General features: G+C 40.1%; 1 protein-coding gene across 1 annotated transcript in view; it reads left to right on the forward strand.

Moving 5' to 3' along the window:
* Positions 1 to 21138, forward strand: part of LRPPRC (leucine rich pentatricopeptide repeat containing) — a 219141-nt gene extending 198003 nt beyond the window's left edge. Inside the window, exons 35-38 of the mRNA XM_088477278.1 lie at positions 2655 to 2726; positions 7592 to 7676; positions 14607 to 14749; positions 20926 to 21138. Of these exons, the coding sequence (XP_088333404.1) occupies positions 2655 to 2726; positions 7592 to 7676; positions 14607 to 14749; positions 20926 to 20988 (363 nt within the window). The 3' untranslated portion in view covers positions 20989 to 21138. The remainder of the gene's footprint in view (positions 1 to 2654; positions 2727 to 7591; positions 7677 to 14606; positions 14750 to 20925) is intronic.
* Positions 21139 to 25208: the final 4070 nt, after the last annotated feature.

The raw sequence follows: 25208 nt of genomic DNA on the forward strand, positions 1-25208 counted from the left end.
TACACCTGTTCAGAGGCGTAACTAGGGTTGGAGGCGCCCAGGGCAAATTTTTAAAAAAATGTCACCCTCTTGACGACCGTTCTTCAAAAACACACTGGAAGCAGGAGAGTAATGAACACTTGCTTTACACTGTGTGTAATGGAAATTTGAAGCGAATGGCATGGGACCCAGGGATACATTTTAGAGCTTTTGATAGTCTGAAATTACTTTTACTGCCACCAGCTAACACACAAATGTTAAGTAACTTGAATAAAAGCAGATGGCTTTTTATTTTATTTTTTGTCTTTCACCATCTTCAAAGGGCAAAGTGTGCTGTTCTTTATCATTCTGAATGTGCTGGGGATCCTGCCTGTATGTGACCAACACAACAGGGAAAATAATTCTCCCTCCAGTAGAGCAAATCAGAAAATCTTATTAACACACAAGGGAAGAAAAGGGCAAAACATGTTGCCGATCAGTATTGCATAGCCATCTCGCCTATCTTCTGAGCAGTATTATATATATATATATAATATATACATTATATATAATTTACATTATAGAATACATAGAAGTACAGTGTATTTTCTGCCAGCCAATAGAGTACATTCGAGTGACCCCATAACAAGTATATGGTTCGTACCAAGTTTTATCAAGCATTCATCTGCTCAGCAAAAAGCATACTGACATCTGTACATATGTATCAGTTGACATCAGACGCAACTTGCAGTTTTGTCAGGCCTGTCATGTAACCCCCCCAAGTTTAGTTTTTGTGTCTCGCTCAAGAACTGACTGTACAAATAGTAAACGCAGGATATACTTGCTCAGGTGCCCTCCTCTGGTGCAAATCCAAACACACTGGAGACGAGAAGACAGACGGCACTCAGAGACTCCCAACGAGATGTAGAAAATCGCTAATTTATTTAATTTCACCTTTCAACGGACGCAGCCGTTTCCTGTAGAAAACGGCTGAGTCCGTCGAAACGTTGTGTGAGCATGTGGCAGGAAATATAGATTGTAAACTCCACTGGGGCAGGGACTGATGTGAATGGCTGAATATTCTCTGTAAAGCACTGTGGAATATGTGTGCGCTATATAAGTAACTGGTAATACATAAAAAAATAAACTGTATGAGACGGGCAGCTTTGGATCAGGCACCATGCGCTCACTGTGGGGAAGCACTATCTGATTGGGCTCTGCCTTTCATTCTGGCCACAGCTCCGCGAGTTTTTATGTAGCTCATGACAGTGATTGCGCCCTTCCTTTTTTTCTTACTTTACTTTTTTTTTTCTTTCTGTTTCCTCCTTGTTCCTACCGTGTTTCCCCGACAATAAGACACTGTCTTATCTTTTTTTTGGTCCAAAAAACTCCATCGGGCTTATTTTCGGGGTAGGGCTTATTTTAATTAACATTGACAGCAATTTCAATAATTCAATACAATTCTTTTTTTTTTTTTCTCTCCTCCTCCGCGGCGCTGCTATAAATGACACTGCCGCGCGCGCCAGCTGCCGCGCGCTCACTGTGAAGAGAGTGAGACGCAGCTGTGATTGGATGCCACTGTTAAATCTTTAACAGCGGCATCTGTTTCATGCGGGGGGCATTTTACTGTAGCGCAGGCAGGGACCAGACAAAATGGGGATTTTGTTAGGTCTTATTTTCGGGGTAGGGCTTATTTTGGACCATTTTCCAAAAGTAAGGATAGGGCTTATTTTCGGGGTAGGTCTTATTATCGGGGAAACACGGTAGTTAAATGTCATTTGATTTGTTATACCTAGGGGCTTGTTTACCAGTAGTAAAGAGCTACCAACTTTTATAACCACTCCTCCCACTGAGTTCACAAAGAGTGTATAACAGGGAAGGACTAAGAAAGTGGCGGGGCTAAATGCTGAAAAACAAACAATATTTACACTACTTTGAATAAAATCTATTCTCTTTACGTTACAATTTAAGTGCTGATTGTGATAGAAAATATTTCCTTGCCTCAATCGATTTTTACTTCACTTGATTTTTTTTGTCAGGCCTGTCATGTAACCCCCCCCACACCCCCCAAGTTTAACTTTTGTGTGTCTCTCAAGAACTGACTGTCTGTTGTATTGAAAGCCTTTTATAAAACAGATTGTAATCAGTCCTTTTGTATGCATAAGTGTAGGTAATTATACTTTAAAGAGAACTTGCTTTGTACATTTTAATTTTTTTAAAGAAACGAGCAGTTATCTCCCTGACACCTTATTAAATGTATAATTAACCTTATGATCCCAAGCTCACTTCTGAATGCTTGGCAGTATAATTGGAGATGAATAGAATTTCTTTTTCCCCCTTTCCTTTTTTTTTTTTTTTTTTTCCAACCCTAAACGTCATTTCTTGTTTGTATAGAAGCATTCGTTTATTTTTATTTTATTTTTTTCCTTTTAAACAACCCAACAGCTTGCTGTGCCAAGGACATGTTTGAGACCGTATGGCATGATTCGTCAAGGTTCTAGTGTTTGCGATTAATAATGATCCACTGTTTTTCTTAATAATCTATTACACTATAGCGGTTATTTGCAGTGCTATTTATCTTTTCTTTTGTGTTGTTTTCCCCTTTGTGTAATACATGAAAGTGATTATTTGTTTATTCCCCCCCCCCTCCTCTTAGAACAATTGATGGAGCATTTTATTTTCTCCCCTATTCACAGAGGTGCGGAGCGATTGCAGAGCAAAAAAAACTATTGACATATTACATTGGAAGAGAGATCAAGCTACAAAAGGTACAGTCTTGGCAGTACAGTACTGTGCAATATTCGAATGCGTTACTAATAACCTCAAATACAAAAGCTGCCCCCTTGTCCATATGCCTATTTCTAAATAGCAAGTGTTGGAGCTGTGTAGCATGTAACAGCATGTATGCGGCCGCCACTACAAAACATTTGTACTATACCCTGTGTTCTGCAACGATTTCCCTTAGGGCACTGATACTACTGAAACACCCATTTTGTTCATTATTTTGTATATTTCTTTAAACTTCTATCTTACGTTATGTCATGGGCAACTAGACTATAAACGCTATATGTAAAGCCTTTTATAACCAAACTAGTTTGTTACAAATACATCGATATATATACAGTCATGTGCATAAATATTGGGACATTGACAGAATTTTCATATTTTGGCCTCTATTCACCACCACAATGGCTTTGAAATGAAACAAACAAGATGTGATTTAACTGCAGACTTTCAGATTTAATTTGAGGGTAATTACATCCAAATCAGGTGAACGGTGTAGGAATTACAACGGTTTCTATATGTGCCTCCCACTTTTTAAGGGGCCAAAAGTAATGGGACAAACTAAACAATCCTAAATCTAACTTTCACTTTTTAATACTTTCAGGGGTATTCAATATGGGAGCGAAAAGTCCGTGCAGGACTTTTCGCTCCACATTGGAGATTTTCCAGGGATAAAGTATCGGGCGCGCGCCCGCTTTATCCCCGTATTCAATATAAAACCTACGAAAACAGGAAACTACGAAGTGGGATCTGCGAAAAAAAAAAAAAATTTATCTGGAATAAATTGTAGGACCCCCCTAAAACTGTAAAAACATGGGGGATCACTATGGGTACCCCCTTTTTAGCCTGCAAATGAAAGTCTGGGATTTAAATAGCCGCAGCAGGTGTTTTTTTCCCGTGTTGTAGGAAAGCACTTAGGTTATTTTTTTTGTTTTTTTAAGTGGTCCCATCAAATTTGTGGTACATGAAAATGGGTACTAGCATATTTTTATGTCCCTAAAGTCTTTATTTAAAAATTCTGCAAATATGCACCTGCCGCTAATAGCCTATTCTAGAATACACCTGCTGCATATTTGCAGAATAGCCATGAACCTATTTCCCTATTTTTAAACACTTTTTTTCCCATTTTTTTTTTCACCCCAAATTTTCAATCATTTTTTTGGGGTATCCCTATTTTTTTTATTTTTTTTTTAACTTTTTTTGACACAGTTTATTTTAAAATGACATTCCCAGGGATGCAGGCTATTTTTTTAAGCCTGCACCCCTAAACCCCAATTCTGCACTTTTTTTGCCACCTGTTCAGTGGTGAAAATTTATCCCCGTTTTTTCCAAAGACTATTCGAACCTGCGAAAAGTCTTTGAAATTGAATATGGTGTAAAACCAAAACCTACGAAGATGACGTAATCGGTGCGAAAACATCGCAAAAACTGAGTTTTCGCTCCATATTGAATACCCCTGTTTGTTGCAAATCCTTTGCAGGCATTTGCAGCCTGAAGTCTGGACGCATAGACATCACCAGACGCTGGGTTTCATCCCTGGTGATGCTCTGCCATGCCTCTACTGCAAATGTCTTCAGTTCCTGCTTGTTCTTGGGGCATTTTCCCTTCAGTTTTGTCTTCATCAAGTGAAATGCATGCTCAATCGGATTCAGGTCAGGGGATTGACTTGGCCATTGCATAACATTCCACTTTTTAGCCTTAAAAAAAACTCTTTGGTTGCTCTTGCAGTATGCTTTGGGCCATTGTCCATCTGCACTGTGAAGCGCCATCCAATGTATTCTGAAGCATTTGACTAAATATGAGCATATAATATTGCCTGAAACACTTCAGAATTCATTCTGCTGCTTTTGTCAGCAGTCACATCATCAATAAATACAAGAGAACCAGTTCCATTGGCAGCCATACATGCCCACGCCATGACACTACCACCACCATGCTTCACTGATGAGGTGGTATGTGTTGGATCATGAGCAGTTCCTTTCCTTCTCCATACTCTTCTCTTCCCATCACTCTGGTACAAGTTGATCTTTGTCTCATCTGTCCATAGGATGTTGTTCCAGAACTGTAATGGCTTTTTTAGATGTTGTTTGGCAAACTCTAATCTGGTCTTCCTGCAATGGTTTACATCTTGTGGTGAACCCTCTATATTCACTCTTGTGAAGTCTTCTCTTGATTGTTGACTTTGACACATATACACCTACCTCCTGGAGAGTGTTCTTGATTTGGCCAACTGTTGTGAAGGGGTTTTCTTCACCAGGGAAATAATTCTTCTGTCATCCACCACAGTTGTTTTCCGTGGTCTTCCGGGTCTTTTGGTGTTGCTGAGCTCTCCGGTGTGTTCTTTCTTTTTAAGAATGTTCCAAACAGTTGATTTGGCCATACCTAATGTTTTTGCTATCTGATGGGTTTGTTTTGATTTTTTTTTAGCCTAATGATGGCTTGCTTCACTGATAGTGACAGCTCTTTGGATCTCATATTGAGAGTCGACAGCAACTGATTCCAAATGCAAATATCACACCTAGATTCAGCTCCAGACCTCTTACCTGCTTAATTGATAATGAAATAACGAGGGAATAGCCCACACCTGTCCATGAAACAGCTTTTGAGTTGATAGTCCCATTACTTTTGGCCCCTTAAAAAGTGGGAGGCACATATAGAAACCGTTGTAATTCCTACACCGTTCACCTGATTTGGATGTAATTACCCTCAAATTAAATCTGAAAGTCTGCAGTTAAAGCACATCTTCTTTGTTTCATTTCAAAGCCATTGTGGTGGTGAATAGAGGCCAAAATATGGAAATTCTGTCAATGTCCCAATATTTCTGCACCTGACTGTGTGTATGTGTGTGTGTGTGTATATATATATATATATATATATATATATATAGCGTGTGTATATGGACGCTGAGGAAACAAAGAGAAGTAAAAGTAGTGCCGTGATTTACAGCTTCATCCTTCTAGCTGAAAATGTAAAAAAAAAATTCTTGCACAGTCAGTGTGAAGAAATATAATTTTTGTGCTACATGCCATAGTCTTCAGGCACCCCACACCCCCTCCATCTAGGGCTAGCATCGGGAGAACCACAGGCTTTCCCTATGCCTGGTCCCTGGCAAGATGATCAAGGTAGATCTCCCCCTTGACGGTTTCGACATCATAAGGACAAATACTATACTTTATATTCGCTAAAACATGTATCTTACTTAGAAGTATTTGGTTTGAGCTACAGTCCATGAATGTGTAACCTGATCTGAGAGCCAGTCAGTCGCAAAACTCCTCTGATGATGGCTAAATTGAGGCAGGCACGCTTTTTGAGAAAAGGGGGTGTAGTGTCACTAACCCTCTCTGGTCTTTCATCATATGGTATATTACAATCGTTGCCATGATAATTGCATCACGTTCAGCAAATTGTGAGTCATTAGTAGCAGATGAGATCACAACTCTAATGAAAAATGAACAAAATGATCTCTTTGTGGTAATTAGTGCCTCATCTTACACACACCTCATTTTTACAAAGCATTGCAGCCTTAACCAAGAACACTTTGAGGCGCCTCTCTGTTTGGTGCATTAGGTGGTTTGAATGGCTTTAGCCGAGAATTGGGATGTCTGCTTGATCCAGCGCTGGCATTACCGGCATCATCAATCTCCGATCCTGTCAGTTTTCTGATTTATTGCTAGTATATTAGAAAGGGGTGTATAGTATAATGAGTTGTTCTAAAAAAAAAAAAAAAAAAAGTGGCCAAAGCTAAGTATTACCAGTATTGTATAATTGCACCTAGTAACTCCTTAAATGGAGGATCCAGCATACAGTAACCCCGTTGCATATAATAATAAAGTATATGCTACTAATATTCATAAATGTGTAGTACATGCACCCACATGGTCAGGCCAAATCATCCTTCATATTATTTGTTAATATGATGCTTAAGGGATCTGTGACATTGCTTATATAAGAACTTATGAATCCCCATGATAAATGTAAGCTTGTACACTTGCTCTGTTTTTTTTTTTTTTTTTCTGCGATCCAACTTGCATTCCCCTTAATGTTCATGTGAATGGCTCTTGTCTGATATGTACAGATGGGTTCTCACTTGTCTTTGCTGCAGTCGCACCAAACAGCCCCTCTTGGCGCGCCTGGTCCCCCGAGACTCTGCTGGCTCGGTTTTTGCTGAAAATGCATCTAAGTGGCTGTTATGCAACGGCCGCAGCTTTCTTCCTCACCAAGTTCCGTTTTCAGTCTCAGTCGCACACACAGATATGCAAGTGTCACATATCGGTTTAATCAGCAGAGTCTCCTGGTGTGTACTAGTAGCATCGCATTGCAACTTAGACGCAATTTCGCAAAAAAAAAAAAAAGACAGCTGGCGTTAGCAGAGTTGTACTGGACCTGGAGGTTCACTCACGCCAGGCGTATCGCACTGCATCGCGTATTGAGGCTAGATGAGTAAGGACACATCTGTATCCTATTCCATTTGACCGTAGTTAAAATGAAACAGAGATCAGATCAGGTAGAGTGGCAACTTTATTAAAGGACGCTACAGAGAATGTTTTACAATAGGTCCTAATATGGTACTAAGAGGTACTTGGGTTGTGTGCAAATGATGGGAGATTATTAAAGAGCACTGCATGATCTGACAGCTGCTGGTCATGGTCCTTCTCTATCTCATCCAGGTTAGTTTATCTATTATAAAGAGAGTAGTAATACCATTTCTGTAACACTTATACACTTTAGATCTACTGTACTAACATGTTTTCTTCCCTGCCTAGATGTTGGATATGAATTACTGCTCTGAAACATACCCCTTAACAGAAAAAAATATATATATTCTTGTTTTCCAATATCTTTTCTCCAGGAGAGTGCAGTCAATCATCTGCTTGAGTTACTCTCCGATCCATTTTACAAACAAGTGGCATACGGCCTTCTGATGCGAGACTACGGTAAACAGCGCCTTTCACACATACTATGTCATGTACCTTTCATGAAGTGGCTGTTTGCGATTTATGACAAGTTAGGCAAAAAGTGCAGTCCTTTTTTTTGTGTGTTTTTTTCCCCTAACAAATGTAACAAAAAAATCATTAATTATTAACGCACCACCTTGGCAAATGTGATTTAAGAAAGATATTCTGATTAATATTACAGTATAATATGTATATTTTATGCATGCATAACCTACCCAAGAATACGTAAGTCAGAGTGCTTTATTCTGAGTTTTTGGTACAAATCATCATAATGGTTTATTTATAAGGTGCCACAACACTCTGTATAACAAATCATACATAGAAACAGAACAAGGACATAGGGTGTTGAAGACTATACAGACATGAGAAAGGGGCTAGAGCAGGCCATGCTCATTAGTGTTCATTCTAGCACCTTACAACTGTCACAACCCGTGTAGTTCCTCTTTCCTGCCTTAGGTGTCCATCTCTGCACTGGTGCTTCTAGCACGCTCAGCTGATGCAACAAACTGCTGAGATCAGGGTGTATTTATGATGGGTGCAAGCTGTGCGGTGCAATTCGATCCCTGGGTCCAGGGGGGCCCTCGCACCGCACACACTGCACCCATTTAAAATATACTTACCTCTCCGTCGGCCTGGCGCTGTCTGCTGAGCTGCAGAAATCACTGGGAAAATGGTCACAGCGGCCATTTTCCGGTGATTCACACGTGCAGTAGAGATGTCCCAGGGACGCTGCATGGGCACCATGTTCCAAGAGACCTGCGCAGGCGCAGTAGACTCTGGCACATTGCCGGAGCGGGCCTCCTCCTCTCTTAAAGCGCCTCTGGCTGAGATACCGACCATAGTGTGCTTCAAGCACTAGAGGAGAGAGCGACACCCCAGGCAGGAAAGAGGAGCTGCACGGTTTGTGGCAGGTGCAGGGTGCTAGAATGAACACTACTCAAGAACTTAGTCTAGAAGAGGAGAGAGACACTGAGGCAATAGGAGCTAGAGTTACGGCATAGTAGCTGCTAATGGGAGAGGAATTTGTATCTGGAATTGGCTATATGGAAGAGGTAGGTCTTGAAATGAGTAATTGCAAGATTGAAGGGTAGGGAGCTCCATAAGAGAGGAGTTGCACAGGAGATGCCTGGAGTGGGGGGAGTGAGTGGCGGTTATCAGAGCAGGTGAGGCACAGGTGTAACAAGGGCATTAGGAGGAGAGTATCTTCTGGTCAGAGTTGTATGAATGGGAGCTGTTGATGATGACTTTTGAAAGTGAGGGTGAGTAACTTATTGGATTCTGGAGGTTATAGGGAGCCAGTGTAGGGATTTGCAGAGTGGTGTAATAGTTGATCAGACTTACCATGGCATTAAGAATGCGTTGGACACAGTGTATGGGTAAAGGGTTACTGTCAGATAACAGGAGGTTGCTGTAGTGAAGGCAGGACATAATGAAAGTATTGATCAGGGTTTGATGATATCACAAGTGAGAAACACTGTATTCTGGCAATGTTTTGAGCAGGGTATGGGGGAGAAGAAGAAAACTCTCTTGTTGGGGGCACTCGAATGTAAAGGTTATAATAAGAATAATATATAAAAAATAACTTTTATTAGATATATTTTAAAATACCAAAAACAAGTCTGAGCCTGTTACTTATTGGCATTACTGTTGGAATAACAGCTATAAATTATCACAAGCAGAACACGAACATACATAGCACATAAGACAACATATAATACAATACTTATCACAATTATGTGAAGCTAAGTGAAATATTACAAATAGGTCTATAATTCTCTGTCTCATACAATATTGAGACCTATATAAAACATATACTAGTTCAATGACCTCATAATGTCGTCATAGCACAATGGCTAATCAGAATTACGGCAGAAGCATACAAGGAAATCTTCTAGAAAAGAATGTGATAATAACCATACAATATTCAATATAGGTTACGTGAGATATCACAGCACAATAACACTGAACAGTAATCAGAGAAATACAATGATAAGGGGGTCAGATGAAATAATAGCTGACCCTGCAAATATCAAAATGAATATAAGTAAATCACAGGTTGCAATGAGAGGCAGATCACACGTAGGTCGCCTGTGATGCCACCCAGGTACTTGTAGACAGTAAGGTTATAGGAAAAAGTAAAGCTACTCCTTTATGTGGAGTTTACAAAATAGCAGCTGCTGCATGCCATTGTATAGCCATTGAATGGCATGTGAGCGTATTATAAAGGTACTCCCAGGGTAGGGAATAAGTACAATGAGTATCTGCTGTTGGACTGCGTTAAAAAGAAGGTCCTGGTGTAAACATTGCAGGAACCTCTAATAGGCGCACCCCAATGAGAGTACTCATAGAGACAATAGTTATCGTAATGAAATAACACAGCATAGGTTTGCGATCTGTGCTGCTGCCAGTCATATACCAAAGGTAGTGGTGAGTGGTGGGAAACCCAGATCGCATATGCAGTGATAGGAAGAAAGAGTATGAGTGTAGCTGCACTATGGCTAGTACAGGACAAGTGGAGCTCTGTTGCCCTAAAGGTATTGCAGGGTCACAAACTTGTTTCTGTTAAATAAAGCCACTCAGTGCGCTAAAGAAAGTGTAGTATGAAAAGTACCTGAGCGCTCACCTCCAGGGAGCCGGTGTGTAGTATAGAAAATCTGCCACTAGAAGAGCCTGTCAGTATGCTGCCATGACGAATCCCGCCTGTACACAGCCGGATTCGCGGGTCTGCGACGCGCGTTTCACTGTCGCTTCCTCAGTCAGATGCATGTGGACTGTGATACACAGGTGATCTTTAACCTGCGTTGTGACCAATGGGAGAGCAGGTGCTGTGTGTTGCAGATGCAATACCCTTGTCAATAGGTCCAAGTGTTAACTCCCTCTATTGGTCCACAGCAACAGGAGGGAATGAGTCATAGGAGGGGGGAGTGTTTGGGTTAGATGAAGCTCATAACGATCAGGCTAACAGGCTAAGGTGGAAAACCTGACTAGTAGCTAAAGTGTCTGTCTTGCAGCAAAAATAGTTATGCAAAAATGCTAATACCAAACATACAGATATATAAATAGTAGATATAAATAAGTGTGTATAAAGTGATTAGAATAAAGAAAATGTCACTTCCTCAGTCAGATGCATGTGGACTGTAATACACAGGTGATCTTTAACCTGCGTTATGACCAATGGGAGAGCAGCTGCTGGCTCTCCCATTGGTCATAACGCAGGTTAAAGATCACCTGTGTATTACAGTCCACATGCATCTGACTGAGGAAGTGACATTTTCTTTATTCTAATCACTTTATACACACTTATTTATATCTACTATTTATATATCTGTATGTTTGGTATTAGCATTTTTGCATAACTATTTTTGCTGCAAGACAGACACTTTCAGCTACTAGTCAGGTTTTCCACCTTAGCCTGTTAGCCTGATCGTTATGAGCTTCATCTAACCCAAACACTCCCCCCTCCTATGACTCATTCCCTCCTGTTGCTGTGGACCAATAGAGGGAGTTAACACTTGGACCTATTGACAAGGGTATTGCATCTGCAACACACAGCACCTGCTCTCCCATTGGTCACAACGCAGGTTAAAGATCACCTGTGTATCACAGTCCACATGCATCTGACTGAGGAAGCGACAGTGAAACGCGCGTCTCAGACCCGCGAATCCGGCTGTGTACAGGCGGGATTCGTCATGGCAGCATACTGACAGGCTCTTCTAGTGGCAGATTTTCTATACTACACACCGGCTCCCTGGAGGTGAGCGCTCAGGTACTTTTCATTCTACACTTTCTTTAGCGCACTGAGTGGCTTTATTTAACAGAGACAAGTTTGTGACCCTGCAATACCTTTAGGGCAACAGAGCTCCACTTGTCCTGTACTAGCCATAGTGCAGCTACACGCATACTCTTTCTTCCTATCACTGCATATGCGATCTGGGTTTCCCACCACTCACCACTACCTTTGGTATATGACTGGCAGCAGCACAGATCGCAAACCTATGCTGTGTTATTTCATTACGATAACTATTGTCTCTATGAGTACTCTCATTGGGGTGCGCCTATTAGAGGTTCCTGCAATGTTTACACCAGGACCTTCTTTTTAACGCAGTCCAACAGCAGATACTCATTGTACTTATTCCCTTCCCTGGGAGTACCTTTATAGTACGCTCACATGCCATTCAATGGTTATACAATGGCATGCAGCAGCTGCTATTTTGTAAACTCCACATAAAGGAGTAGCTTTACTTTTTCCTATAACCTTACTGTCTACAAGTACCTGGGTGGCATCACAGGCGACCTACGTGTGATCTGCCTCTCATTACAACCTGTGATTTACTTATATTCATTTTGATATTTGCAGGGTCAGCTATTATTTCATCTGACCCCCTTATCATTGTATTTCTCTGATTACTGTTCAGTGTTATTGTGCTGTGATATCTCACGTAACCTATATTGAATATTGTATGGTTATTATCACATTCTTTTCTAGAAGATTTCCTTGTATGCTTCTGCCGTAATTCTGATTAGCCATTGTGCTATGACGACATTATGAGGTCATTGAACTAGTATATGTTTTATATAGGTCTCAATATTGTATGAGACAGAGAATTATAGACCTATTTGTAATATTTCACTTAGCTTCACATAATTGTGATAAGTATTGTATTATATGTTGTCTTATGTGCTATGTATGTTCGTGTTCTGCTTGTGATAATTTATAGCTGTTATTCCAACAGTAATGCCAATAAGTAACAGGCTCAGACTTGTTTTTGGTATTTTAAAATATATCTAATAAAAGTTATTTTTTATATATTATTCTTATTATAACCTTTACATTCGAGTGCCCCCAACAAGAGAGTTTTCTTCTTCTCCCCCATACTACGTTTATCTATACTCTCATGGGGAGCACCTCCACACTTTACAATATTTTTGCTTGACACCTATACTAGGGTTTGATATTTATAATTGTGGATTTTCATTATTCTTTTGACTAATTATATCCAATATATTATATCCTGTGCTCAAACTATATCCCCCTATTCCCCCCTTCCCTGGTCATTAATGTTTTGAGCAGGGTCAACATGACAGCTTCAGGGCACACATTCAGTACCTTGTACTGAGTGAGTGATGTCTATGGGTATAGCAGCTTGGATTGCAGTAATGGCACTCTGTAGAGGGAAGATTATTAGCTTAGTTTTGGTTATGTTGATTTGAAGTAGCGTGGGGACGCCCATGTGGAAATGGCAAAGGGCAATTAGACCATGGTAAAACAGGTTTGGATGCTTTTGACTTAGAGGACCTTAACAAGGCATTTGCAGCCTATATCTGTATAAAACGCCTTACCCTGTGTTTACCTGTTTGTCTTCTTACTTGCTTGGTGCTCTAAAAATATGCTCAGATTACCTTTTTTTTTTTTTTTTTTTTTTTTTTTGTAAACCTAACATTTATTGTGATGTAGCCTTGTCCTATATTGGACAATGCAAGACTCTGACAGGGAGTAGCAAAGAGCGATTCTCCTTGCTTATTGTGTAGATGGATGGAAGCTTGATGCTGCCTGCTATATTATGTTCCTCCCTATTGTTCTACTGTCCGACTCTTTTAGTATCATTGAGGCAGCTTGGATGTATTGTTCTGTGACAGTAAATTACCTATATTATTTTTGCATTCAACTCTGATTCTTTAAATCCAGTATATAAATGTTTTACTCCTTCATCCATGTATGGGTCACTGTGTTCCCCCAGGCAGAAAGCTAGTATATGGAGGCAGAAGTTAGATGGCCTCTTCAGTCGCTTTTGGTTGACCTTGGGTTTAGCTCTCCATTAGGCCAGTTACATATTTATTTTTATTATATTATGAAGACAATCTTGTGTGTTAAAGAATCCCACCATTTTTTAGTATACTATATTACCTATAGGCTCACACTCTCTCAGAATGTGGTGTGTTAGATAGATGACAGTTCCCCCCCTCCCCCTGTCATGTCACTCTTCTGATGTCACTATAAGACAGGGGTGAGGGACCTTTTTTTTGCTGAGGGCCATTCTGATAGATATATATATCTATCTATCATTGTTCGCGGGCCCAGTGCAATCCACGCCCCATCCATGTGATGTCTCACAGGGACGAGGCCACAATCACCAGTGATTACTGCTGTAAGGGTAGCAGTGTGACCTTCTGAAGGGTCCTAAGAATGCTCCAGGCAGCACTGCTGCATATATTCTGGCTGCAGGGTGACATTATAGGCACACTGCTGTCCAGATGAGGCTAGCAGAAAAAAGCTCCGAGGGCCAGACCAAATGATTCTGGGGGCCTTATACGCCCCTGGGCCTGAGGTTTCCCATCCCTGCTATAAGAATATAAGTGCAGTTCCAGAAACCATTAGGTTTCTGGAACAGCACTGATAAAGCTGCATAGATGTATATTATGCTGGGTATAGTCTGGTGGGTGATGGACTGATTTATAGCCAGAATAATGTCCCCATATTCACCAACGCATGTGACAGGCAATCTAACACTTTTAAGGTGTCTAAAAGTAACAAGGCTGATCTGATAGTCGCAGGTTTCTTTTGCTTGCTATAAAGGAAAGCATAGACCAACAGTATGAATATTGACTGTCAGGAATACATGTGTGAGAGGTGCAGGAAAGGTACTAAATGTGCCAAACCGTTTTCTAAATGGCACTAGTCACAACACAAGGCCTCCCCATTATAGTACAGGAGAGTTTAGAAGGTTATGAATAAAGAGCTCGGTCAGAGAAACTCTTGGGCACAGTTTGTATAGAGCTTGGTTTGCGAGTTGTAATGAGCAGCATTTATATTTAAACCTGTGACTTAGTCCAAGTGAATTAATTTCCTTTATTTATGTAAATATGACATTTTATTTTTTTATATTTTAATCCTTCTTTCATGGACTTTAGAAAAAAACAATGATGTGGATGCGGCATTTGCTTTGTATGAGCGAATGAAAGTTGAAAATGTTGATCCAGATGATCTGTTCCTAAAACGACTAGCAATTCTTCTAAAAGACGCAGGGAAGCCTGTCCCGTTCTCCGAGCCCCCAGTGAGTATTTTTTTCATTCCTGCCTACCTATATACGTTGTTTGCCGTTTTTTTTTTTTAATATATCTTTGCCCATAAACACTAAACTCTGCAAAATAAAAATAAATGTAATTGTACGTGAATTCAGTCTTTGCAGGAATTCTCGATGGGCCGTGTACATGTGAAGCGTTTGCAGCTCAGAGCTGCAGGACTAATTTAGTTATACTTTTGGGAGCAGATAACCTTCTGTGAATTATTGTGTTAAAAGCACAAGATACGATCAGGCACACATCTGCAGGTCATTGTAAAGGCAAAGCCTACCCACAGTCCTCTGAGGAAGCCGTCTCTTGTGTTTTGTAGTTTCATTTTAATTTATTTGTTTTGACCACTAATTGCTTTTTGTGTGTATATTTTAAACTAAGCAGGTTTAAAGCAGAGCAAACTCTGTTTGTAGTATGTTGCTTGGCTCTTTCAACGCCTAACAGGCAGTGTGCAACATAGCACCAGATTATGCGTTTCTGAGATGAAAAGCTGTACACACTCAAAAGCCCTGAGTTACATATTTACAGGGATTTACATTAACCCCATTATTTTACTAGGAGTTCTGAAAGCATTCTTATTTTTATTAAAATATTAAAGTATTAGCATCACTCCATGCACCATGTTTTCCAGCAATTGCAATTTTATTTGGTTAATTAGCTGGAGGGTTTTTTGTTTTGTTTTTTACATGTTTGCAGAGAAGTAACTTTGTTGTTATGGTGTTATTTGTTTGGGGTTTTTTAGGAACATCATTTTTTTTATGTAGTTTTATTAATATTATACAATTGTAGGTTTGTCAGTGACTTATTTTTGTTCACTCCAGTAAACCTTTAATAACTTGTATATATTTGCACATTACTCACACACTACAGATTCGGTGAACTCGTATACAAATGTTGTCAATAGTGACATATATCAGAACCACCTAAAACAAGTAAACATGTCCAATTATATAAAGACACAAAAAATCCTTACAAAGAATGATAATACTTTCAGATCCATCACGTTATGTAGTCAATGACGTCATGATATCATAAGGATTTTTAGCAAGTGTTGATTCCTGTTTAAAATATCTAAATAAAGAAGTGTTATTATAAAATTAGATACAATTAGAACTATTCTATTTATATGTGCGCAAAATTTGAATGATTTGTTGACACAGTTATTTGAAGATAATGCGCAATCAAATCATTGTAAATATGAGTACCTATAGGTGTGGCTATTGTGTGTATTAAGTTCTTCCAATTAATTGGTTATGATAAATTGCTACTGCAAAGAGATCCCCATAACAAACCAATACAAGTGAGGATGCAAATGAGGGCTACTCCATATTTGACATGTCTTTAATTCGTATTTTTTGTTAAAAAGATCATTCCACTTGTAAGCAAGTGGCTAATATATATTAGGTAACCAATTGTGGTAATGTGCTAGTGGAATAAAGTATATTGATATGGCAGAACAAATTTCAAGACACATCAAACTTATTTAAATAGAAATATTATCTTTATATAAAAAACAGCCAGATTGTACTGGTAAAGTGGCTCTCTCCCATGTGATAAGTCCATGAACACTGGTTATATCATTCAATTACCATTACTTTCAGTTCCTCAAGTTTTTATTAATTAGCTTGTTATGGAATTTGCCGTTTCTGTTTTAGATGTTCAGATGCATTAAGAGCTTTATACAGGTTTCAAATTCTATCCTGGGACCTGCAGTGCACACTTATATGTTTTCATTGTAGTTTTTACCCTTTTACATTTGAACGAGTTATATCCAGAAATATCCCTTTCATATTGCCAAAATAACCCGGGTTATTCCCGGGTTGTTGCCGGGTCAACATGATTTTAAAATGCACCAAAATGAATAACCTGGGTCGACCGACCCGGTATTTCAACCCGGGTTAAAAGAAGGGTTAAACACTGGTCGGACCCGGGTTATTTGGCTCTTAAATGGTACAGACCCGGGATATTCGACCTGGGTCTGAGAAAATAGTGCTGATTGGCTTTTTCCAGTCAGCTGACCAGCATGCACACAGAGCACATGTCTCTGTATTTACATTACTGTCCTGCACTGCACACTTTGGGCCTGATTCAGACCCGGTCACAGGCGCTGAGCGCTCGCAACCGGGTCGATGTATGCCCACAGGGCATGTGCACGACGGAATCGGCTCCGTTGTTCGCATGCGCAAGACCTGGCTAGCGACGAGTGCTCCGTTGCTCCGGGTCTCGATGGTGATTGACAGCTCGCCACCTTTTGGTAAGCGGGCAGGGGGGGTGGCTGGCCAAACGGAGGCGTTCCCGAAGGAACGCCTGCCGTTTGGGGGCGGCCCCACTGACCTCACTAGTGACGTCAGTGGTGAGCTTCCGGCTCTTTTTAGAGCCGTAAGCTCACTGGGGCTTGCGGCCAACAATGACCCTACCACAAGGGTCTCGTCAAAAGCCCGATGGTCGCGATGGTCTTAACCATCGCGACCATCAACCTGGCCGCTCGCAGACCTTTTCGTCAAGACTGTACAACAGAACCTGACGAAAAGGTCTGCGGACCTTGAAACGTTGACATGCCTCTGTACTGAATTTCAATATGTCATAAGTATATAATTTCTTTCTACTCTTAAAAGGAGTGCCTCCTCTGTTTTGTTCTGCTCCTGGGGGGTCCATACCTCACACAGGTGGAACATTGTAATTTGTATTGACCATTTAGGAAGGCACCCCGTCTTTTGCAGCTTCTCCTGAGTGCCAAACTTTTGCATTTTATATATTACATTAAAAAAATACCACACTATACAAATATTGGAATATTGTCAAAAATAACACCTGAAAAATTGGCAAAATCAACTAGATTCCAATAAATTCTGCTCTCAACTTATCACACAGCACATTACCTCCAACAAAGTAATAATCTACCTCATTATCCTAACAATAATATACCGGTCAATCATTAGGCAGTGCACGGGCATAGCAGGATTTAAGCCAACTGCTCCAGATACGTTCATACTTCTTCTCAGCTTTGCGACAAATAAACACATGTTTTTCATGTTCAACAGTGGTACGGACCAAGGACAGCCAAGCATTATAATCTGGTCCTGTAGGAGCCATTCACGACCAAGCCACACATACCTTAACTAGTGTACACATATTGACAATGTATTGCTTAAGATATCTGTCCACTACCTCATCGTCCATAGAGCACGTCAATGGCGTAGCTAAAGTGGGAGCAATACCTGTATTGGACAAAACTTTCAGAACCTTATTCCAAAAAGTGCTAACCACTGGACAATCCCATAGAAGGTGCCAGAAAGTACCACTACTAATTTTACACTTAGGGCATATGTCAGATGCTCTCCCCCCAAATTTTAGCAAACGAACAAGAGTTAAATAGGTACAGTGTAGAATAAACAGTTGAATCTGTTGAAATCTTATAGAAGTCGTGGAAATACGAGGAGCTTCTAAAGCATTATCCCATTCCGTAACACTTATAAGGCCAATATCTCTCTCCCACTTTGATCTAAGATGTGGTAAACTATCCTTATGATAAGAAGACAATATATAGGAGTATAAGTAAGAAAACGTCTTCCGGGGACCTAAAGATAAAAGGAGTGACTTCAATGGGGATATTTGAATTAGAGGAGGGCCATCTGAAAATTGAGCCGAGAGAGCATGCCGTAATTGTAAATATCTATAGAAATATGATTGAGGGAGATGATGAGCTTCTTGGATTTGTGTGCAAAAGATTTAAGAATTAAAGTGTCATATAAATGACCCAATGTAGTTACACCGTTAGAACCCCATGTCACCTCAAGCTGTAAAGAGGCCAGTTCAGGTAATATACGATAACTACATAGAGAAGTGTCTGGATCTAATCCTGTAAACTGTCGAATACTAGATACCAATTTCCATATCTTAATAGCTTGCATCAACAGGAGAGGGCCTTTCTGTATAATTCTACCCGCAAGCAAGGCCTGTAATGGTGTAAAGTTAGGGAAAATCTGAGAAACCAACAAAACGTGCAGGGCATTAGGAGAGTCATCTTGAAGCCATAACCGTATATGTGCCATCTGCGCCGCATAATAATAAAATTTGGAAGAGCCAAACCTCCCCCAGACCTAGATCGGGTCAGAGCTGCCAATTGAATACGTGGTCGACGATTCACCCAGACCAATGAAGAAAGAAGACTATTCAAACGCCTAAACAATGTATCTGTAATATAAACAGGAGAATCCTGCAAAACGTACACAAATTTTGGCTGCACCACCATTTTGATTAAGTTAATTCTACCAGTAACGGTAAGAGGGAGCCGGCGCCAGGACTGAAGTTTGCCCTGTAAGTAGACAAACAGGGGCTCAACATTCAATACTATATAGTCCTTTGGGGAATTAGTTATCCAGATACCTAAATATTTAAATTTATTTACCCAACAGAGAGGGAGAGTGATAATGGGATCAGTCGGATACAACCCCCTAAGAGGAAGGATAGATGATTTGTCCCAGTTTATCTTAAGACCAGAAAAAATTCCAAATTGTTCTATGACTTGAAGAACCACAGGCATAGCTGTTACATAGTCAGACAAAAAAAAAGTAATAAATCATCTGCATATAAGGAAACTTTGTCCATTCTATTACCCAATTGTAGACCTATAATATCAGGGTGAGAACGTATAATACAGGCTAACGGCTCAATAGCCAATGCAAACAGAGTTGGGGACAAGGGGCAACCCTGTCTTGTACCCCGAGACAGGGGGAAGGATGGGGAGATAAACCCAAAGATGTTTATATTTAAATAATTTTGCCATGTCTTGAATTTGTTCTGCAGTATATTTATTTAACTGGTGCAGTTCCAGAATTGGTTATCTTTTTTTGCATATTGTTTTGTGTGTATACACACACATACTTGGAGTTTGCAGCTGTTTTATAAAATCTGTCTGGCTCAAACAAACCTATTTGCTAATACAATAAGGTAACAGTAATTTGTATGCTATGGTTAACAGACATCACTATTTAGCTTTGTGCAGTCTGATTCACCTTAACACTGAAATAAAAAATGCATTTTGTTACCTGTTCTGCAAGTGCTCGCTATCAGGATCTAAACACCAGCTGATGAAACAATGCTACAAGCAGCTGGTGTGTCTATTCCTGCTGCAGGCAGCTTGGGAGCATCACAGCTGAGACAATGCCCAGTGCTGATATTAGATACATTTTTGCAATTATTTGGCCAAAGTCATTGTACATAGTGATATCACTGAAACTGCCTATCCTTTACTAGAACTGAAAGGAAACTTCATTCAGGATTTACATCTCTTACTACAAAATGTTTTCTGAAGTCACAATCATAAAGCAAAAAGTCATATTTCTTGGGCAACCGTTAACCCGATTTTTTATTATTATCTATAATAAAGGTATAATTTTATTTTGTAATTATATATAGGGGCATGTTTACTTGAAAATGACTTATCATGTCTGCCTAATGCACACAGTTTTGGGTACAATACCATAAGTAAACATCTCAGGGTGACACCCAGTGCGGAACACAACTACCCCTCTCGTGTGCCGAAGGAGGCGTGGCCTTGTGTCCATGACCTTACGCCCCCTGATGTGTGTCGTTTCAGGGATGTGAAAGTGTGTCATGCCCCCATCTTCATCACGCTGGGGGGCTTGCACAGCGGTCCAGGACCTGCTGGGAAGCCCCCACCCTCCCCCAGCACAATGTCCATCACCTCTTCAGCACTATTAGGGGACCACATCCGAAGACGTGACACACCAATATAGCAGAGAAGCTCTGCTATTTTGGTATAACCCCCTCGGATGGGGTTACATGGTGTGGCCTGCACCCCCCTAGTGATGCCACTGAATCCCCTTTTCTTAAAGGTTCTGGTGGTTAATTTATCTTGCAGGTATCCTACCTCTGCTCCTCATTAAGACAACACAGTGAAGCAAACGGAATTTTCTGTATAATCACGTTCTTAAATCTAGTTGTACTTTGTTCACATACTGCCTTCACATGCACCTATTTATTAGACGCTGCATAGTTTTCTTATGTATAAGTTATAAAGAGAGGTGTTTATAGGCAAAAAATATATACGTAGTTTGACTCAAATACTGTTTCATAGTATATGGTATCTGTTACTTCCTTTCTGCCACTAACTTTTGCATTCCATGTTTTCCAGGAATCTGTTCAGTATTATAGAGAAGTGTTGCAGAGGAATCAACCTAAAGACGAAGAAGAATAATGCATTATTTTGTTTTTGTTATTTTTTTTATCTTCCATGTTTGTCAACATTGTGTTTCGATCGGAGGGGATGTGGTACGTGCATTCTGTTTCCTAATGTTTATTTTACTATCACAGATCTATGACAATAAATACTGTAAGTTATAATTTGGAGAAAGTGTTTTCCTTTCTTTTTGGGTAATGAATATGTGCATGAGCACCAGTGAGATACTGGCTGCCTCCGTTATACTGGATAATGTATTGGGCCATTTATTGACCATTCAAATTTCTCCAGATGGGCGCATATAACAAACATTACACTGAGGTAAGGCGCAAATTAAAGATACAGCTCTCCATCCCTGGTAACTGCAAACTAACCGATCTATCAGTGTGGAAATTAGAATTGGTAATGCTGAAAATATTAGTTGCATTTAGAATATTTGCCACCACAGTTCAACTTATCGCTAACTAGGGTAAGTATTAAACAAGTACATGTACAATGTGTTGATGTTTTGTCTTCAGTCACTGTTACGCTCTCCATTATGGTACACTTTCCTAAGTAGTCATGTGACACAAATGGCCCGGGTCTGATTCTCAAACTCCCGTCCATCAAGCACAAAGTAGTGCCACAAATATAAAACAAAAAGTCAGCCCAACTCAATGGTTTTTTTTTTGTATTTTACTTTATTCATTTTACCCATTGGGGATGACTTTATTACATTCATTTATTTAAATTTATACCTGAAAACAAATTCACAGACAATATAAAGCATTTGATATTTTGGTCCATATGGTTTCATGTTTGTCTATGTTGAAACCAGGATATCAATTTTAAAATATGGTAGGGGGAAAAAGAACAATATTTATGTTCCAAAGTACATCATACCAGAATTGAACTCAAAACATATTTCTTTTCAATCAAGTAATTTTATTTAAATGTGCTAATTCACTAGCTAAATAATGACATAAAGAACATTTAAGGACAAATCACCCAATCAGGGGTGCCGTAAGGTGGGCTGGTCAGTAATGGACGCTGGAAAGGGACTGCTTCCCATATATGTTTTCTGACCCTCTGTCTCAGCCTTGGCTATTTTCAAAGCTCACGTGTGCTCTTGTGGTTATCCACCAATTGGAAATGGCTATGAGAAGCCTGCTCTTTTTCCTTTGAATCAAGCTTGCGCCTATAATAGAGGCAGCTCCTTTTTTCAACCTGTTTGGCAACTCACTAATTAGCTTGGGGTCCCATGGTTCAGTTTGAATGAATAAAATCAATTTTATTTTAATTTATTTAAGCTCTGATGGCACGTTACTTTTCTTTTAAAGGAGTTGTGTCAGTCACATAGTGCAAACACAAGTAATTTGTCATTCAGTTCTAAAAAAAAAAATGTTTCAGATTAGACCCGATATTTTTTTGGGCGAATAAAACGGGATTTTAACTCTTAACAAACGTTCACGGATCCTATGTATTAACGACCGCTCCTGCCTGAAAACAGTTATCGAGCATTTGTTTTCGGAGCATGCTGAACTCCTGAAAAGCAATGCCTGCAGAGCAGGGGCACCAAGAGGGGGGATTGCCCGGGTTTGTTGGAGGGGCCCGGGTCCGACGCCTCTAACTCCTGCACCCCTCCTCCCCCACTTGCACCCTTCTGCCATGCCCAGCACACACTGCTGTGTGATGGGCTGCAGTGGGACCAGGGACCCCTTCATTTGGGGTGTGGGGGAGCGATCACCCAGATCACGCCCCTCCTCAGCTCACACTCGCTGATACGTTTTTTTTTCCTAAGGGGGGTGTGGCCACGCATCCCACAATTGGGCCACATCAGCAAATTGAATTCCCCCCTATATCTGAGTTTTCAAAAAGCTCTAAAGAGGAGATATCTCCAACGTTCTAATAAGGATAAGTGGTGTTTCCCATAGTAACCAATCAAATTCTAGACATCATTTATCTAGTGCATTCTATAAAATGGAAGCTAAAATATAATGGCTTGCTATTTGCACCAGCTTCCTTTTCCCCTACAAGTTTGATAAATCTCCCCCTAAGGTTCTAATCTATTTTGTTTTTTAATAACTTAAATTACTAATTCAAAAGTAATTTTTTTTTTTAAGAGAGCTCTTGCCAAAGTCAAACCAAAAGTACTGCGGCAACTTGACACACGGAATGGTTATAAAACATTATATGTAGTCAGTCAAGACCTTTGGATTAAAAAAAAAAGTTACAAAATGAAAATGATACATACTGTAAAACTGTCTAAGATAATGTATTATTCCAGCTAATACGGCAATGCCATCTATATTTTCTAATTTATGGAATATTTGATGCTACAGTACAGCAGTTGTCTTGTGATGTTTGAGGGACAGTGTCAACACCATTATGTATGAAATTATCAACACTTGTGAAGCAAAGACACTTTGATGGGTCACGTTCTGTGAAAATTGCTGAGGCAGATTGACTTTTATTTCTGTTTTGTTTTTTATATATAAGTAAAATAAATAGGACAGGACACTTGTGCTAGTTGCCATCTATGTATTTAACAAGAAAAGTGTTTGCAAAATAGATTCTGTGATGTGCTCCACTCCTATAACTGTGGAGTCCACTATTTGTGTTTTGTATGTAGTGCTAATATAATATTTTAACCATTACATCAGGCTTTAATTTAGATATCTTTCACAGATGGTGACAGTCTTCTTCCAGGCGTCACAGGCTGGTACACCACCAAACTGCACTAAAAACAACAGATCTGTTTTGCTTGCACCCCACCAATAACACTGTAGAACAAATAAATACTTTTCATGCGTTTCCTTTCCAAAAATAGTCATACTTTTTAGAAAACAAATGAGTTACTTCAGAATGTTTTTTTTTTAGCTCCAGTTTTTGAGCTACACTACTTGTGCTATATGTACGTAATATAGTCATACTGAAAAGCCATTTTAAAATAATCTGATATTATACTGCACAGTTGAAAACTGCAAATATGTCTGCTGCAGTTCAGGCTGATGGTGGTATGATGGTGTGCGGAATGTGTTCTTTTCAACCATTAGGCCCCTTAATACCAACTGACCATTATTTAAATGCCACAACCTACCTGAGCATAGTTGCTAACCATGTGTGTCTCTTAGCATGTTCTAATAATGGAGATCTGGTCAACTGGTCGACCAATTAAAAAAAAAAAAAAAGGCTGATGTTCAGAAGGTCAACACATTCAGAATGTTGACAGTAAAAAGGTCGACATGGTTATTAGGTCAACCATCATTCAGTTTTCATGGTTAAATGGTTGACAGTTAACATGTCGATGCTAAATTGTCGACACATGGTTTTTGATGACTGTTAAGTTTAGGCTGAAATAAACAAATGTCAACATTTTAGTGTCGACATGTTAAATGTCAACCATTTAACCCTGTTTATGTAAATACATGTTGACAGAATGGTGGTCGACCTAACAACCAGGTCGGCCTTTTTATTGTTGACCTTTTGAACCACCCCCTGATGGCTACTTCCAGCAGAATAATACACGCATCACCTTAAACTGGCTTCACGAACATGTCAAGAGTATTGTGTAGTCCAATGGCCTCCACAGTCAGAGGTAGAGCCATGGCACCCACCCGGATCAAGTGTATGTTACGAGTGTGAGTGACAGTAGAGACCCAAAGTGGTACCTGCTTTTCTGAAGCATTTTATAACATGCCCCCCCTATGCTCACTAATACTGTCTCCTGTACGACATGAGTCTTACCACCCCCTACACAACAATATTGCCACCCTGTACAACATAATCCTCCCTGCACACGACACATTGCCCTCCCTCCTGTACACCACACATGCCCCTCCTGCACACCAACTTTCACCTCCATGCTTACCAATATTCTCATGTACAACACCCCCTACACAACAACCTGACCTCCCCACCCCCCCGTACAACAACATAAACCTCCCTGCACATGACACATTGCCACCCCTCCTGTACACCACATATGCCCCTCTCCTGCACACCAACATGCCCCAACTGCATACCAAATTAGTCCCCGCATAATTTTTATTAATTAGCTGGTTTTCCTGGAGTGCTGTCACAAGTTGAACCTGTCTGGGACACCTGCAGCACTCACATGATCATATCAGCAGGAAGACTTCTGATCAGGAACCGAACTGCAGTACTACAGTCTGCTAGTTCCATTCCCCTCCAGTCTATTAACAACAAATATGCACCCCAGCTGGACCTGGCTCCCAAAGCACAAACTGTACCTGCTC

Source organism: Taudactylus pleione, unplaced genomic scaffold (genome assembly GCF_031769625.1).
Source record: "Taudactylus pleione unplaced genomic scaffold, aTauple2 ptg000201l, whole genome shotgun sequence".
Taxonomy (NCBI): Eukaryota; Metazoa; Chordata; class Amphibia; order Anura; family Myobatrachidae; genus Taudactylus; species Taudactylus pleione.